General features: G+C 38.8%; 1 protein-coding gene across 2 annotated transcripts; it reads left to right on the plus strand.

Annotated features, from left to right (window-relative positions):
- The first annotated feature begins 10,389 nt into the window (after positions 1-10,389).
- Positions 10,390-19,382, plus strand: SETH5 (transducin family protein / WD-40 repeat family protein). 2 transcript variants are annotated; one of them, XM_079032480.1, is made up of 19 exons: positions 10,390-11,983; positions 12,058-12,369; positions 12,443-12,592; positions 12,686-12,800; positions 12,882-13,039; positions 13,116-13,719; positions 14,115-14,179; positions 14,297-14,398; positions 14,590-14,732; positions 14,815-14,870; positions 14,957-15,522; positions 15,621-15,811; positions 16,192-16,477; positions 16,739-16,990; positions 17,073-17,182; positions 17,476-17,752; positions 18,268-18,681; positions 18,761-19,010; positions 19,110-19,382. In XM_079032480.1, exons 1-19 carry the CDS (start codon positions 10,523-10,525, stop codon positions 19,133-19,135), a joined length of 5,538 nt encoding a protein of 1,845 aa, XP_078888606.1. In that variant the 5' UTR covers positions 10,390-10,522; the 3' UTR covers positions 19,136-19,382. The 2 variants fall into 2 exon arrangements, with proteins under 2 accessions (XP_078888606.1, XP_078888605.1); XM_079032479.1 differs by having other exon boundaries at positions 12,686-12,799; positions 12,875-13,039.
- The last annotated feature ends 8 nt before the right edge of the window (positions 19,383-19,390 follow it).

Consider the following 19,390-nt stretch of genomic DNA (forward strand, 5'->3'; position numbering starts at 1 on the left):
ATGCTTAGACTCGCTGAGTAGAGTCGCGAATTCCATCTGGGTTAATGACCGGACTCGGCAAGTTGAGTACTGGACTCGGCGAGTCCGCGCTGTTTAATGAAGCCCTAATTCCCGGGGATTGAGACCTATTTAAAGGGTCTTATAGCCACCAATTGTGGCTACCAGACCCCTAAGTAAATCCCTAAGTGATCTAGAGTGTTTATGAGGAAGAAGAGACCATTTTTGGACCTTGTGTGGGTATTTTTGCAAGAAGAAGGTGACCAAGGCAAGAGGGAGCTGAAGAGGGTGCTATTCTGTGGATTTCAGAGCCTAAGGACTTCATATTGAGGTATATTTTTTATCCTTCTTCAGTTTTGGGTGTTAATCCTTGAGAGTTAGGGTTTCTAGCCCATTTAGAGTGTGAATGATGGTGCAATTGGTCCCTTCTTGTGTTGAGGCTTCGGATCTGGATCCAAAGAGGTCCGGAGACCTTAACTCCTTGATCTTTATGGGGTGACATTGGGTAATATGAGCTTAGGGTTACATATTGAGGCCATTTCTTCAAATAGAGCCATTGGGTGTTTGCATGGGCATCAAGATCCAGACTTTACATGTTTATATTGCTTAAGGAGGCTAGATCTATGGGTTAAAGGAACGGATCTGACCTCAGGAGGTCATTTGAGTTTGAGCATGGCATGAATTCGCCGAGTCCCAAGAGCAGACTCGACGAGTAGGGCTAGGATTTCCCATAGTTCACTCAGTGAGTAACTTGCCGAGTTGGTGGAATGACTCAGTGATTCAGAGGGAAATAGAGGACTGGAGTTCAAGGCGGTACTCGCCGAGTTCATAATGGGACTCGGCGAGTTGAGTCGGGGTGGCCCCGCGATTCATGTCGGGTGTAACCTGTCGAGCAGGGGAAAGACTCGATGTGTCATGCGAGACTAGAGGGATAGTGGACACGTGTAGACTCGCCGAGTCGCCCAAATGTACTCAGCGAGTCGGGTCAAAGTTTGACCGTTGACTTATGTTGACTTTGAGGGTTTGGTCAACATTGGGGTCTTTGTGTCAAGAGAGGGGTAAAATGGTCTTTTACCCTTCTGAGGGTGCCAAGAGAGGGTTGAGTCTAGTCTCGAGAGTTATATTTATGAGAGTATTTACTTTATGTGATTAGGCGGAGGCTAGGCCATATTCCTACCGAGTCAGAGATTTACTGAGACATCCGAGGTGAGTCTTCTCACTATACTTGCCTAGAGTGGTAACAGAGTTATGTGCGAGTGTACTGTTGAGTTATGTGCCAGTGTAATTATATGCTATTTATGTGTTATTGTGATATGTGATATGCATGATTCAGAGTTTTCCGAGATAGGACCAGTGGGTCCATAGAGTTAGGGCTAGAGGGCCCACAAAGAGTTGGGACTAGAGGGTCCTACTGAGACACACTGAACAGAGGGTCAGCAGAGTTATAGCCTTGAGTGGCTAATATGTGTTAGAGTGGTATTTTGGGGAACTCACTAAGCTTTTATGCTTACAGTGTTATGTGTGATGTGTTTCAGGTACCAGTGATGATCGCGGGAAGGCGTCGTCATGATCTGTACACACACCCGCGGAGTTTATTATGATTTGATCTTGGGATTTATAATGAGATAATGTTGATACATTGTTTTCTTGAAAGTAATTATGAATGAATTTATATGGTTTTAAAAAGTGAAAATTTGTTTTAAATTATACGGTGATACATTTGGTGTGTTAAAACCCATTTAAATCGGTTGTATAGTGTTGGTCAAGGATGAACTCGTCGAGTTGTTCTTGGGACTCGGCGAGTCGCGGCGTACTGACCACCAAATCCTTTCTGTGGATGGACTAGTTGTTAGGGAGGAAATTCCCGTAATCATTTGGGCACAAAAAGGGACCTGGGAATCATGGGAATCATAGGACTCGATGAGTCATAGACCGGACACATTCTTATGACGGAGATGAACTCGCCGAGTTGAAGGAAGAACTCAGCGAGTCGGATGAAGATGGTCCCAATGGTTTGAATGAAGGAGAACCCGTCGAGTTCATGCTAGACTTGACGAGTGGAGTCGGGGTTGGATCAGGTTAGTGGAGTATGGACTCGACGAGTTGGTAGACCAACTCGGCGAGTCAGGCCAACTGGGTGTTGACTTTGACCAAGTTGACTTTGCCTAATTTTGGTATTGACCTTGGTTAGGGTTGTATGTTCTGTTTGATGACTTGAGGGTTGTCGTGTAGGGATTGAGGAGTCGAGGAGAGCCAACCTTCATGCTGAGGACAGTCCAGACACTACACGACATCGAGGTGAGTTACCTTCCAGTAGAAGTGGGTCTAAGGCACCAAGGCCGACCCACTAGTAATTGTTAGATGGGATGATTATTTTTGTGATAACTGTCTGGTCTGTTATTGTTGGATATGTGAGTATGCTAGATTGCTAGATATGTGAGTATGCTAGTTTGCTAGTTGCCATGTTGTATGAGGTAGTATCAGTAGAAGGGGACTAGTCCCCGATTCGGTCGTTAGGAACAATGGGTAGGTCGGACACCCCATATATGTCTGACAGCATGATTATGATATGATCTTATGTGTTAGTAGTAGGGTTGAAATAGTCCCTGTGTTCGGTTGAGATAGACCGGAGGGTAGGTCAGCACCCCAGAATGGCTTGACATAGGTAGGTCAACACCACCCCAGAATGGCTTGACATGGGTAGGTCAGCACCCCATAATGGCTTGACATGGGTAGGTTAGCACCCCATAATGGCATGACATGGGTAGGACGGGCGCCCCATAATTGCCCGACAGTATGTATGCTATGTGAGTGTATGGTATGTGGTATGATGGGGGAACTCACTAAGCTTCGTGCTTACAGTTTTAGTTTTTGGTTTCATGTACCTTTTTGTCTAAGGGGAAGGAGTCGGCGGTGTAGCAGCGCATCACACACACACATGATTTCCGTTTAGAGTTTTTTGGGATTATACTCTTATATTTTGTTACTTCAAGATGATTTGGTTTTGAGACATGATATTGCAGTTTTAAGTATTGAGATGATCTTGGCAATGTTTTGGTAAAATGTTTCATAAAATATTAACTTGGAAATGAAATTTTTGGCCTCAAATTTTGGGATGTTACAGACCTAGTCAATATTACTTGCAAGATAATTCAACAATTAATTTAAATAATCAAGTACTATCAAATAAGGAATTTATTATTCAAACCATTGGTAATTATCTTTTGTTTTGATGAGGATATTGACAAAAAGTTAATAAAATTCGGATTTTATTAAAGTAAAATGATTTAGGTAAGTATCCTTAAGCAAAACAACAAGAAATCCCAAAATTCCCTCTATCTGACGCTCCAACTCGCCAAGTCCCCTTATGGACTCATCGAGTCCACAATGGGACTCGCCGAGTTCATCAGGCAGAGAGCAAAAAAAAACGATTTTTTCAAGCAAGAATCAAAACACAAAGCATCAAATTCAAGAGAAGCCAATCAAGGCTCTGATACCACTGATGGGTTTGAGCCATAAGAACATTCCTATGTGCACATGCAAACCTTAATGCTTGGATCTAGGTTTCTTTATTGAACATGCTTTTCATCCAAGACTTGCAAACCCTAGATCTAGAGTAAACAATTCGAAATGACATAATAAAATAGATCTAGATGATTACCTCTTCTTGAAAACTTGAATCTTGTTATCCTTGGAGGTTAGGGTCACAAATGTCACTCCTCTAATGGCTTACAAACACCAAGAAGCAAGAGGATGATTTGGATAGAGGTTGTGGGCACAAAATCGGCTCTAGGAACTCCTTAGGGTTTTTGGTAGCCGATTTCTGTAGCCCTAGGTGTCTTTAAATACTTGAGCTGCTAGGGTTATAGCCTGAAACCCTAATCGGATAACTTAGGCCTCAAGCAGTCCAAGGACCCTTCTAGAATAAGGCTTGGACGGATTCAAGGAGTCCATAAACCTTCATTTCGTCCACCCTATGATCCATAAGGATCCACAGCCCAAAACCAACTATCACACAATTGACAGTTCCGGTCCCCTTTATTTAATTAATCTCTTTTAGCCACATAATTAATTCTTGTCTATTATTAATTAAACTATATGATTTCTCCTTTAATATATTAATCATATAATATATTAATAAATCATAATAACCTCTTTATTTATAAATCATCTTATCATGTTGCTTTGATGAAGGCAACCCAAAAGGACAATGCACAACCGGGTCAAGTACTTACCAAACATAGTTACGGGCTTAGACACTAATCCAACACACTCTGCCTCCTTGGGATTTGAGTTGGGTTTAGCAGAACCAACTTTGGTTCCACTAGAAGAGGTACCATCTTGGGACTTTCCCTTGTGGTGACTCTTTGAGGGAGCCTTCCTCTTCTTACCATTCCCTTGCCCAATAGCCAAAACAGGGGCAGCAGTCGGAGCGAGAATTTATGCAACAGACTTATCTTTGAGATTTCTCTCAACAGTCCTTAGCAAGCCTTGAAGCTTGCTCAAAGTGACCTCTTCCTTATTCATGTGGTAGGTCATGCGGAACTAGTTGTAGCAGGGAGGCAAGGAGTGAAGGATGATGTCGATCGCCAACTCTTCATCAAAGTTAACATTCAACTTTAGCAGGCGATCAACATATCTCTGCATCTTTTGCAGATGGGCGGTAAGGGACTGTCCATTACCCATTCGGGTAGTGATCATCGAAGTGATGATCTCGTACCTTTTTTGCCTCGCATTTTGGTGGTACCGGTCCAGCAAGTCTTGATGCATCTCATAGGGATAAATGTCCTCATAGGACTTTTGGAGTTCGAAAGTCATTGTCGCTAGAATGATGCAATGGACTTTCGTGGCATCACGCTCGTGGGCCTCAAAGGCAACGATCTCTTCAGGAGTGGCAGTGTTCATGTCGATTTCCTTCAGCTCCTTGTCAAGGATATACTCTTTGTTCTTGTAACGGGTGACCATTCTTATATTACAGATCCAATCATTGAAATTGTTTCCGTCAAATATCACCCTCCCACACAAGTTCATGAGTGAGAATGAGCCAGAGGAACTCGAACCGGAAGCGTTGATGTTGTTCATGTTCGACATCTGAAAAGGAAAAGAACAAAGTTGATTAGAAATGAATCCCTAATTAAACACCCAAATGAGAAATTAGGGCTATGATCCAACAACATTATTTACATATTAGAAGAGGGATGCCTTAATACAATATGCAAATAATTTGAAGGTAAGTGAATGACGATTCACTAATTCTCCACCATGAAAAACGAAAAAGAGATTAAGTTTTAAATGTATTGAAAATTCCTAGATCTTTTGAGATTCATTGAACTTTTCAATGACATGTTTAAATCTCGATATGCCCTTCTAGTTTGTGACTGGGATGTTGAGGATCACAAAGCGAGTGTGAATAACCATGCAAATGTACATGGTGCCCTCATTGTTACAGTCACCTATTCGATGTGCTAGTTAACCACACACACTCCATCGAACTATGACAAACAATGAGTCACCCTTTGCCACCTTTGCTTAGAGCCCAATTAGTGTGCCAGTTAACCACACACGCTCCACTAACGTCTTAGCAAGGGTACAAAGTGTAATTTCATGGAATTGCATCAATTCACTTTTGCCTAAAGTAACTAAGATTAAGAATTTTGTAAAAACATTTAGTTACTTTTATAATTCATTGTACTTATTAATGAGAAAGGGTTGCCCTATCCTACCCGTTCGGCTAATGACCCTCCATCCATCAAGGAAACGATGGGTGAGAGTGGACACCCATTAAATGACCATTTTATAAGCCATAACCTCATACTCCCTTAGAGATTAGCTTCGTGAATGAGGCCTACTAACAGTAAGACTAGCATTTTAAGTTATATATATATATATATATATATATATATATATATATATATATCTTATAATATTATAAAGTATAAGGTCGAATTTTAAACTTCTAAAATTCTAGGGTTTGAAATTTAAATAGTTCAAATTAAACATTTTAATCATAAAATTTAAATTTCAAAACTTGAGGACAAGTTTGAACTTTTCAAAACACAAAGGATCAAATAGAAAATAATTTTAAATTAAACAATTAATTTAATGATTATCTAAATTTGACCTAATCAAGATTATTTACAAGATAATTCACCAAATAAATTCAAATAATGAAATATTATCAAATAAGGAATTTATTATTCAAATAATTGGTAATTATCTCTTGTTTTGTTAAGGATATTGACAAAAAAAAGTAATAAAATTCGGATTTTATTAATCTAAAACGATTTAGGTAAGTATCCTTAAGCAAAACAGCAAGAAATCATATATTGCTGTCTGACAGCTAAACTCGTCGAGTCCACATTGGAACTCGTTGATTTCATCAGACAATGAGCCAAAAAATCGATTTTAAAGCATGATGAACATTCAAGGCATCAAATACAATAGAAACCAAACAAAGCTCTGATATCATTGATGGGTTTGGGCCAAAAGAACATCCTATGTGCTCATGCAAACCCTAATACTTGGATCTATGTTTCTCTAATTATACATGCCTTCATCCAAGACTTTCAAACCCTAGATCTAATGAGTGTAATTCGTAATTAGTGAGACAAATCAGATCTAGATGATTACCTCTTGTTGCTTGCTTGAATCTTCTTGTCTTTGAAGCTTAGAGTCACAAGTGTCACTCCTCTAATGGCTTAGAAACACCAATAGAAAAAGAATGATCTTGGAGAGAGGTTGGAGGCTCTTGAATTCGGCTCTTGCACTCTTAGGAATAGGGGTAGCCAAATTTTGGAGCCTAAGGGTCCTATTTATACTGGAGCTGCTAGGGTTTCCGTCAAAAACCCTAATGGACAACTTAGGCCTTAAGCTATCCAAGGAAGCTTCTAGAATAGGGCCTTAGGGCCGAAATTATGGATGGAAACATCCTAATTTCTTCCATGCCTAGTCCAAGAGGCTCCTCGGCCCAATACTCAACTATCACACATTTGACAGTTTAAGTCCCTGATACTAAATTAATGTCTATTAGCCACATAATTAATATCTTAACTAATCCTTGTCTAATATTAATTTAATTATATGATTTCTCCATTAATATATTATTCATATACCATATTAATAAATCATAATAACCTCTTTCTTAATAAATCATCCTATCATGTTGTTTCGGTGAAGGCAACCCAAAAGGACCATGCACAACCAGGTCAAGTACTTACCAAAAATAGTTACGGGCTTAGACACTAATCCAACGGTGATGACTTAAGGGTGTAAGGGTATAGTGATGCTAGTTTTCAGACCGACCGAGACAACTACCGTTCTCAGTCGGGCTAGGTCTTTACCCTGAACGGAGGAGCAGTGACTTGGAAAAGTTCCAAGCAGGAGACCGTAGTTGATTCAACATGCAAATCAAAGTACATAGCGGCGAGCGAAGCGTCAAAGGAGGCGATATGGTTGAAGAACTTCATTGGAGACCTTGGAGTTGTGCCAACCATAAAGGAGCCTATGGAAATTTTCTATGATAATGAAAGTGTGGTTGCCTTGACCAAGGAACCGAGGGATCATGGCAGATCTCAACATATCGACAGAAAGTATCACTTTATTCGACATCAGGTGGAAGAGGGTATCGTCAGAGGATAACCCGGCAGATCCCCTTACGAAGGGACTAAGTAGGGTTAAGCACTTACAACACGCTAGGAGCATTGGGCTGAAGGACGATATTAGTTTAGATTAGATACCTTAGAAATGTGTAATAGATAAATTGTAATTAACATTTGATGATTAAATAAAGGAGTATTATTTATAAGTAATGTTATTGTCTTATGTTAATTGTTTACTTATTGTTTCACTTTGCATGTGTTTGACTTCCTGAATAATAAGATTATTCGAACGTTCCACAGTCGCTCATACTTTGGAAGTAGGTATGAAAAAAGATTGTCATGAATTGGTTTGTAGATTGTATAAAGTGTATTAGACATAGCAAAAGTTTTCTACAACGTTCATCAGTGCTTATGAATAAGATTTGAGCGTTGGATTAAACCCACGCTTGTTGGTATCACTTTCATGAAATTTATCATGAGTGATCGCAAGACGATAATATCATATAGTCTTTAAACCTAGATATATGGTTTATTGTTTGCAAGTTGGTTGTGCATTGATAATGTGTAAGTGCATCAGTAACTTGATGTCATAAAACGCATTGTTGTGCATGATTTGATGAGTGAATGGTAAATGCATATAAGTCGAAGTTTATCTGTTCCTTTTATCCTAAGAGGGTAAAAGCGATATCTGGGCCCCTCGATAATTTGGTTTGACTTATGTGTCGGGCCCGATCAAGACTGAATTGATGTGTTCAATTAAGTTCTATGTCATACAAATCAGAGATCGAGAAACGAACTGTTGGACAATAAGTATGACTATGTTCCATGTAATTGTCTGCATGATATCTAGAATGGAGGACTATACGATCTCTTATTTAAAGGACATGTTATTGATAAGATCAAGAGTTATGAGAACTGCGATTGCTAATCGGGTCCTGAAGTCGTACTTACATCTATAGTTATTAGACTTATCCAAGTGGGAGACTGTTGGATTAGTGTCTAAGTCCATAACTATATTTGGTATGTACTTGACCCGGTTATACATAGTCCTTTTGGGTTGCCTTCACCAAAGCAACTTGACTGGATGAATAATAGAGAAAGAGATTATTATGGTTTATTAATATATTATAAGAATAATATATTAAAAGAGAAATCATATTTATTTAATTAACATTGGTCAAGATTTAATTAAGAGTTAATTTTGTGGTCAAAAGAGGTTAATTAAATTAAGGGGACTGAACTTGTAATTATGTGATAGTTGCAGAGTTGGGTAAGGAAACCCTAGAGTATAGGGTGGACGAATTATAAGGATAAGGCCTTAGGAATTCGTCTAAGGGGGCTTCTAGAATTATCCTTGGGCTGCTTGGTGGCTAAGTAACCAGATAAGGATAATCACTGAAACCCTAATTTCCACACCTATATAAAGACCCATAGGGCTAGGGATTTCGACAACACTTGAACCCTAGAAGTCTTGGAGCCGATTTTTCCGTCTTCCTTCTCTCTCTGGCTTCATCCAATTGCTTTTGGTGTTTGTGATTCATTAAAGGCACAACATTTGGGGTGCTAAGGTTCTCAAAGCTTCAAGATCTATAATCAATAATCAAGGTATTCATCTAACTTGTTTATTTGATATTCAACAAGCTTTGTTGTATGCTAGATTAGGGTTTATAAGCTTAGGATAAATTTGCATGTATAATAGAGAAACCTAGATCCAAAGCTTTAGGGTTTTGCATGTGCACAGAGGATGTTCTTTTGCTCAAAACCCATAAAAAAAACATGAAGAAAAACCATGGAAAACCTAGATCTAATTACTTGGAATCATAAAACAATGAACTTTGAACACTCACAAGGGTCTAGAAGGTGAGAAAGGATGGCGGTGACGCTTACAAGCTAAAATGGTGTACTAAATGCTCTTTTTTTTCTTTCTTTTTTTTTTTGCTAGAAATCACCACAAATGAGCTTAAAATCAACTATGGAGGATTATGGTTTCAAAGGGGAGTGTTAGGAGGTGATAGAGGCTGAGGGTGGGTTAGCCCTAACCCTCAGTTCCTTTAAATATGAGATAAATCCCCCAAAATTAGGGTTTGCCTCGTAGCCATGTCTCACATCATGACCCATAAGGGCTTACGTCATGAGTCTCAAAGGTGATGCACGTTTTGAGATGCCATCATATGACCTAGGTTTGAGCCCCAAAAATTAATTTAATAACTTAACAAGATGATGCCTGAACTGGATTAGAAAGGAAGAAGGTGAGTTGGGTTTTGGGCTCAGAGAGAGAGAGAGAGAGAAAGAGAGATAGAGAGTCATCATATGACCTAGGTTTGAGCCCAAAAATTAATTTAATAACTTAACAAGATGATACCTGAACTGGATTAGAAAGGAAGAAGGTGAGTTGGGTTTTGGGCGGAGAGAGAGAGAGAGAGAGAGAGAGAGAGAGAGAGAGAGAGAGAGAGAGAGAGAGAGAGAGAGAGAGAGAGAGAGAGAGAGAGAGAGAGAGAGAGAGAGAGAGTTTATTTTTATTTTAAATAAGAAAATAAATAAATAAATGGAAAAAATAAATCATAGATGTAAATCAATCTTTTTAGATTGAAGATGATCAAATCCACAATGAAGGTTGTCACGACCACATCTACAAGTTGATAACTTATTGGACAAAATTCAAAGAAAATAAAAAACCAAGCACCAATTTACAATATTTTTTAAATAACAAAGAAAAAAAAAGATGTAGTTGCATTATTTTTCCAAAACAGAAGGACCAACAGTATCGATCGTAGCAATTTCAAGGGTTCACATGTTAAGTTCATTTCTCGTCCAAGCCAAATTCTGGTAAACCCCTGATTTCTCACGACGGAGATTGTATAGTTGACACTTGATAGAACTAAACATGGCGATTGCTGCTCTCTTTCAGTGTTTTATGCATCAGTAAGATGACTAGAAAGCACACCAGACCTCCAATGGAGCTCGATCTAGACGCCTTCTTGCAATCACACGACACCACGGGCAGTGACGACGATGATCAGCACCACGGCAGCACCGTCGATGAACTTCTCCTCATCGACTCTGATGACTCTTCTCCTTCGTCGTCTCCCCGATCGTACCCTATCTCGCATGACGTAAGTAGCCCCCAAAGCAACACTAATCCAGTTGATGCCAATGACTCTGATTCCTCACGATTAACACCTCCCCAATTAGTAAACGATAGAGATAGACAATCAAAGTTTCGTTCAATTAGTCAAATAAATTCAGGCGACACTTTCAGCGTTTCGCGACAATTGCCTCCGTTATTCGGTGCCGTTAGGTCGAATGCTAAGCCTGGGGCTGCCCTTGCAGCCGCTGCAGCAGCTTCGCGGTCGATTCCGACCCCACATGCGGCTGCTATTAAATTGAGAAGGGAGAAGTCTAGTATGGAAAGCTTGGATCCGAAGGCCAGTATTGGTTCTGAATTATGCTATGAAAGTGGCACAGGTTCAGAAATTAGTCATTCAGACGCGAAATTATTTGAGGAAGATCTTAAACTGGAGAATTTAGAAACCGCGCCAGTAGAATCCACTGGAAGTTTTGAAGCCAGTGGGGAAGTAAATGCTGGAGATGGAAGTAGGAATGGGTGGAGAATTACTGATGAAGATTTCCCATGTGAGGAGATGAATACAGATGTGGCTAAAGCCTCCGAAGCGGATAGTTTTGCACTTGAGTTTGGTGATGATACTCGTAGTTCTGCTGCTAAACCACAGATTAGCTCTCCTTTGAATAATGAGGATGGGTTTAACAGCACCACGTCAGTTTTAGATAGCAGTAGCAATGAGCTCATTGAAGGCAACCATACGGAATCTGCACATATTTCTACCTTATCTATGGGGGAAATGTTCCCTTTCTCCCATGAGCATGTGAATACTAAAGAGGTTGAGGACTCGATAAGTGTATCATCAGAAGATACGAACCTCCATGAAAATAATGTGGAATTTGGCCTCCAAGCAGAAGGGGACGACATGCCAGCACAAAGTGATGTTTCTGCTGGCATGGACAGTATTCTCCATGAAGAAAATGAAAAGAATGATGGAAGGACACAAGCATTGAAGCCCCTTCAATTTGCTGAGGAGCTTGAAAAGAAGCATGCTTTTACTGGTTTGCATTGGGAAGAAGGTGCAGCTGCTCAACCAATGAAACTTGAGGGTGTTCACAGAGGATCAACTGTGTTGGGATACTTCAGTGTCAGTACTGATAACACCATCACCAGGACAATTTCTTCTCCAGCATTTAGGCGAGATCATGGAACCCCACAAGCACTAGCAGTTCATCTTAACTACATTGCAGTGGGAATGTCGAGAGGGGTGATTGTTGTTATTCCCAGCAAATACTCTCCACATTATGCTGATAACATGGATGCCAAGGTTCCATTTACATTTACATGACTCTTCTTCTGTGTATCGACCTTACCATCTAAAAACAACCTTTTATATTTCAGATGTTAATGCTTGGATTACAAGGTGATAGATCTTATGCCCCAGTCACATCCATGTCCTTCAACCAGCATGGAGACCTCCTTTTTGCAGGATATGCTGATGGGCATTACACTGTTTGGGATGTCCAGAGGGCCTCTGCTGCAAAAATTGTCACTGAACACAAAGCTCCAGTAGTACACATGCTATATCTGGGGGTGGATTCTCAAGTGGCTCGTCATTTCAACATAGTTAGTGGTGATAGTAAAGGTGTGGTTAAGTTGATTCGCTTTTCTTCATCTTCATTTTTCAATAGGTTCTCAACTTCTAAAACCTTGGTAAGTCCCTTACCTTTTGTCTTTATGTACTTGATTCATGTCTATCATGCCTAACTGTTATCAATCAAAACAGACACTTCTTGATGAAGCAACAAGCACGGTTGTTTGCGCTTCACCTCTACTATCAGAAGAAAGTTCCGGAGGTTCTTCCAGCATTCCAGGAGACTCGACTTTGGGTGAAGAAGGTGTGGTCATATTTGTCACTCATCAATCTGCTCTAGTGGTATGGGTTGACAAAAGACTACATGCATTGCATTGTGTTGCATACCATATCTTATTGGTCTTTTTGTAACAACAGTAGCTGTGTAATTTATAGGCAAAAGTCATTTCCAACACCCCAGAAGTTTATGCTCAACTTCCTAGGCCTGATGGGGTCCGCGAGGGTTCGATGCCTTATACTGCTTGGAAATACATAGCCCCTTCACGTGTTGGTATGTTAATAAGAAATGGACCATATTTGAATCTTTTTTGGCGATATCATATGATGATACTTTACTTTCTTTCGGTTTCAGATAACGTACAGTTAAAAGAATCCGAAACTGCTCCGCTCCTTGCAATTGCTTGGGATCACAACGTACAGGTTGCAAAATTGGTCAAGTCAGAACTAAAAATACATGCAAAATGGAGCCTCGAGAGTTCAGCAATTGGGGTGGCTTGGCTGGATGATCAGGTAGTTTTGCTTTTTTTTTCTTAAGACAAACATCAGTTTGTTTGCCCATACTCATGAACAAAGATGTTAATCATAGATGTTAATGGTGCTGACATCAGCTGGACGGCTGTGTCTGTATGCAAATGACGGGAGTTTAATTCATGACACAAGTTTTGGTGTTGATGGAGGGAAGAGAGGAGATGATGTGATTGGACATCACACCCATTTCAGCAATGTGGAAAAAGCTCATCACAATTGTATAGCTGTGAGGGGGGCTTCTTTATATCTTCTTGGGCCCACACATCTTGTGGTGTCCCGCCTTCTCCCATGGAAAGAACGCATAGAAGTTTTACGAAAAGGCGGTGACTGGATGGGTGCTTTCAACATGGCAATGATGCTGTATGATGGTCAAGCCCATGGTGTGTTTGACCTTCCTAGAGCATTGGAAGATGTGCAAAAGACGATAATGCCCTACATGGCTGAGTTGCTGTTAGCGTATGTAGATGTGGTTTTTTCTTACATATCAGTGGCATTAGGCAACCAAAAAGAAAAGATGGATTCGGAGGGTGATGGTGTCTCGGTGATAAAAGACCAGTACACACGTGTTGGTGGTGTTGCAGTTGAATTCTGTGTCCACATCAACAGAACTGACATCCTCTTTGACCAAATTTTATCCCGGTTTGAGTCTGTTCAGCAAAAAGGTACATCATTCATTATGCATAAAGTCTTTTTCCATTTTTTTTATTTGATCTTTATTCTTTAAATTTTGAGTAGTTGGGGTTCACGTTTTTGACTATCAAGTTTCTGGCTCTGGCTTAATAGATATCATGCAGTTTTTAACTTTTTATATTAGAGCAAACTGCAATTTTGCTCCCTGAGTATAGATTTTCTTTTTGCAATTTTGGTCCTTATTTGAGGTTTTTTGTAATGGTATTGGTCCCTGCTCCAAGAAAATCTGCTATGTTCAGGGACCATAAATAAATAGTCATTTTACTTGGAATAGAAGAACCTCAAATGAGGACAACATTTGCAAGAGAAAACTTTTTGGGATCAAAATTGCCTCTCATATGTATGTATATTACTCTTCTGTTCTCAGAGACATTTTTGGAGCTTTTGGAGCCATATATTTTGAAGGACATGCTTGGATCTTTACCACCCGAGGTATTTCTTGTTTATATCATTTGTATGCTTTCATGTAAGTTCAGGCATCATGAAAATTTTTATTTCTGTGAGATATTTTTTTAACATAAACAGCTATTTTTTTTTCTATTATTGAAGATTATGCAAGCACTAGTGGAACATTATAGCACAAAGGGCTGGCTGCAGCGTGTGGAACAATGTGTTCTCCACATGGACATATCTTCCTTAGACTTCAATCAGGTATACATTCATGATCACTCTTATAAATTTTCACAGCTTTATTTTATTTTATTTTATTCTCTAACCCTAATATACTCATCCATAAAAATACTCACACTTTGACTTGGTCAAGTATGTATTTGCTAGGTAGATTTTAATATATAAAGTTGATGGATTTTCTCATTACTGTCAGTTTTGAACTTGTATGTCAGGTGGTGAGGTTATGCCAGGAACACAATTTATACGGGGCCCTCATATATTTGTTCAATAAAGGTTTAGATGATTTCAAGACACCTTTAGAGGAGCTTCTGCGGGTATTTAGAAACAATGATAGTGAGAATGCTCCATCTCTTGGGTATGTCAGTTTTACATTCATGAAATAATCATAACTTCTAAATTCAAATTTTCATTCATGCCTTAGCGCTTTTGTAAAACAGGTACAGGATGCTAGTTTACTTGAAATACTGCTTTTCAGGCCTTGCTTTTCCTCCAGGTATGCTTTCTTACCTAACATATAACATATTAGAAGGCTTTACTACTTTTTTCTTTGTTTTTTCTTATTTAAAAATGTATTGTCAGGACATGGGTCTCTTTCCCCTGCACGTTTGCCTTCTCTTAGAATGGAGCTTATAGACTTCTTACTAGAACATTCTAATGCTCCAAGCACATGGGGGTTGACAAACTTATCATCAACAGAAGTGTATAAGAATCTCTATCATCTCCTAGAATTGGACACTGAAGCAACATTGGATGTTTTGAGATGTGCGTTTATCGATTCAACACCAAAGGATTCTAGATCTCAAAGTCAAGATCTGATCCAAAGGACTGTAGATGTTCTTGCTCTTGTTATCAAAACAGGCAAAGCTATTAGCACATGGCCTTCAAAGGATGATACAGGTCGTATACTTGAGTTTATTTCTCATTTTGTGGCCTGTGGAGAGGCTAAAATCTCAAAGGAATTACTAGGTCAGATATTCGAGGATTTGACATTAGATGCTAGCATTCCGCTGAATCTCGAAAGCAAAAATAACGATATTTGTAAAAAAAGAGAAAAAGAGGTCCTAGCACTTTTGGAAGTTGTCCCAGAGACAGATTGGGATGATAGATACTTGTTAGACATGTGTGAAAAAGCTCGCTTTTACCAGGTTCTAACCATTCTCTCTCTCTCTCTCTCTCACACACACACATACACACAAAGAGGAATGCAATATGTGCCTAACAGTTGAGTTCATGTATTGATTAGGTGTGTGGCTTCATTCATAACAGCAAGCACCAATATATAGCTGCTATTGATAGCTTTATGAAAGATGTGGATGAGCCAATTCATGCTTTCTCCTATATCAGTAATTTATTGCAACAAAACAACGACAAGAGGCCTGATTCTTTGGAGGCTGCAGTCATTTCACGAATCCCACATTTAGTACAATTAAGCAGGTTTGTTGTTTTTCTAGTTATCCCAGCTTTACTCTTAGGGCCTTTTTTTTTTTGGTTTCTAGATCAAGTCCTGTTAACCTTAAGTGGCTGAGTGGGTAATGATGTTTGTCTGGAAAAAATGCTGTATACTTAAGGCTGTTAACCTTATAGACTGAATAAACCTATGGAATGAGAGAAAATGATCATTTTATCCTTACATTTGAAAAACAATTTTTATCATTATTCATCGATCTGATGTGAGAGGAATTGGGAGGAAAAAATGACAAATAAGTAAAGGCCTAAAGGGTGCCAAATTTTTTGGCTTAACCCATTGAGCCCTAAGCAAAAAAAATAAATGCTAGAAAAGTTTCCTAATTATATGTTATGACAAACTTTTGCAGAGAGGGGACAGTTTTTCTAGTTGTCCAACATCTTTTTCAAGAATTCCAACAAATCTTACTGGAGCTTAAGTCTCACCCGAAAAGTCTCTTCCTCTACCTTAAAACAGTTATTGAAGTTCATTCAAAGGGCACCCTCAACTTCAATTCTCTAACAAAAGCTGAACCAAGGGTAGACAATCAGACTGACAGACTACATGATTTCTTAGAAAAAATCTCCGACTTCCCAAAGTTTGTACGTGAAAATCCACTTCACATAACTGATGAAATCACTGAGATGTATCTTGAGGTAATTGACCTTTTTTTTTTTTTTTTAAAATTACATTTTTGGTCCTCGAGTATAGTTGATTTTTGCAATTTACGTCCTTATTTGAGGTTCTTGTAACTTTTTTTTATTTTATTCGTGTTTTAAATAAAACAACAATTTTGGTCCCTGAGTAAGTGAGTAAAGCTGATTTTTGGTCACAAATATTTGGATCAGAAATGTAATTTACTCTTTTTATAATTTTACAATGTTGGATCTGAAGTAGGGTGCCTTTTTCATGTGCAGTTGCTATGTGAGTATGAACCCAAATCTGTCCTGAATTTCCTTGAGACATGTGAAAGCTATAGGGTAGACCATTGTCTAAGGTTGTGTCAAGAATACAAGATCATAGATGCTGCTGCTTTTTTATTAGAAAGAGTTGGAGATGTTGGAACTGCTCTTTCATTCACACTCTCTGATCTCATGGACAAATTTCACATGCTTGATGCTGTTGTTCAAAGTGTATATGATCTCAATGCAATCATGAAGAAGAAGGAGGTCCATTGCTTTTTACATTTTTTTTTATTACAAATATATATATTCGGCAATAATATAATATTCGTTTGTTTATTAATTGTAGGTGAATGACATACTATATGTTGTGTATACTTGTGTCGGACTGTGCCAAAGAAACAGCTCCCGCTTGGATCCCAATGAGTCCGAGGCCCTCTGGTTTCAATTGCTTGACACGTAAGCCCACACACACACACACAGTTTTAGATATCTTCCCACACCACATGGTGATATAATAATGATTAACTTAGTGTAGCTGATTTTTGCAATTTTGGTCTGTATTTGAGGTTCTTGTATAGTTTTGATCCTTGTTCCAAGTAAAAATGACTAAGCTGATTTTGGTAGCAAAATATAGTCATCTATCTTACTTGGAGCAGGGACTAAAAACCTCAAATAATTGCAAGAGAAAACTTTTGGGGAGCAAAATTGAAAAAAAAAATGTAATTTGTGGTGTGTTAATTGAATTGCAGGTTTTGTGAACCGTTAACAAATCCAAATCCAGGCGTAGGTGGAGATAAGAAGGATTGTGGAAGTAAGTCTAAGTGGAAAATCAAAGGGTGTGATGAAATATTGAGAAAATTGTTTTCTATTTTTATTAAAGAGATTGTTGAGGGAATGATAGGATATGTCCGGTTACCAACCGTCATGATGAAACTTCTCTCTGATAACGGTCACCAAGAATTTGGTGATTTTAAGGCTACTATACTTGGAATGCTTGGAACATATGATTTCGAAAGAAGAATTTTGGTAACCTTGTATTCAATTTACATTTTTGGCCCCTGAGTATAGCTGATTTTTGGTCCCAAAATGTTCTCTTCCGGTTTTGGTCCTTGAGCTTTTTGTAACATTTCCCAAGTAAAATGGCTATAGACTAGATTACATGTTTGGTCACTGAGCAAATCTGTTTTCAATTTTGGTCCTAAAAAAGTCTCTTGCAATGTTGGTCCTTATTTGAACGTTTTGTTCCTACTTTTGGTCCTGATTTTTGCAACATTGCTCCCAAATAGTCATTTGACTTGGAACAGGGAGGTACCCAAAACTTTACAAATAAGGACCTAAATTGCTAGAAAAAACCTTTTGGGATAAAAATTGACAAAAAAGAGACCAAAAATGTAATGTACTCTCGTGACTATATTTTTTGGGACCAAAGTTGCTAAAGTCAGGTATAGTGAGGAGAGGACCAAAAAGAAGCTCAAATGCTTTTTGGGACCAAAATGGGAAAAATGTAATAATATGTACTCATAAATCCATGATTACACCAGGACACTGCAAAATCTTTGATTGAAGACGATACGTATTATACGATGCGGTTACTTAAAAGGGGAGCTTCTCATGGGCATGGCCCACAAAGCCTTCTTTGTTGCATATGTAATTGTTTACTTACTAAAGACACTTCTGCCTCTGGAATTCGAGTGTACAACTGTGGCCATGCAAGCCATTTGCATTGTGCACCACCAGGGACAGGGTCACGTACAGGTAGAGGTGGAGGTGGAGGTGGTTGTCCCATTTGTATGCCAAAAAATAAGGGGATAAGGTCGTCTACAAGTAACGATTATGAAGTTGGCTTAGTGAGTAGGCCTTCATCTAAAAACAAGTCTTCGCAGGGGATTGGTGGGGTCCATCTACACCCACACCTACACGAGACCGATCCACTTGATCATCGTCAAATATCAAGGGTGAGTGCAGTGGATACAGATACTCGTACTGATACTGATACTGATACTGAAACTCACATACTTTGTTTTGTTGTAACAGTATGAGATATTGAGTAATCTTCATAAACAGAAAGAGAAGAGGACGATGGTCCAAGTGGATAACATTCCACAGTTGAGACTTGCACCACCGGCTGTTTACCATGAAAAGGTGAAGAAAGGAGTTGGTATGTTGAGAGTCGGAGAAAGCAGCGATGGAATTGGAATTGGAAGTCAGAAAAATACGCAAATTAAAGATCTCAAAAAAACTAAGGGATCGGGTGTGCGCTTTCCCCTAAAATCAAACATATTTGGTATGTTTCTTTTCTAGTCTGTCTGTTTTATTTTACGTAGACATCTTTTTTTTTTTTTTTTTTTTTTAACCATTCATTGTTTTGCTAATGCTTTTTTAGGTAAGGAAAAGACCAGCAGAAGGTGACATGCTTTACTGCTGTTGCATAAGTTATATCTAACATAAACATAAAGTCGAGCAAGCAGGCAATCTTACACATATGTTTCACCCCGGGATATTGATTTTGTTGTATATCTTTTTTGTAGTCTTCATTTGTAAAAGTGTGTCTAGTCTAATGTATACTGTATAGAGCGTAGGCATGTTTAGTTTCTTTATTGTGGTGTGAATTGTGATTGACATGTATAATAATATTACAACGACAAAATTGCAAAAATGGTCCCT

This window comes from Lactuca serriola, chromosome 3 (assembly GCF_051521515.1).
Source record: "Lactuca serriola cultivar US96UC23 chromosome 3, Lser_US96UC23_V15, whole genome shotgun sequence".
Classification (NCBI taxonomy): domain Eukaryota; kingdom Viridiplantae; phylum Streptophyta; class Magnoliopsida; order Asterales; family Asteraceae; genus Lactuca; species Lactuca serriola.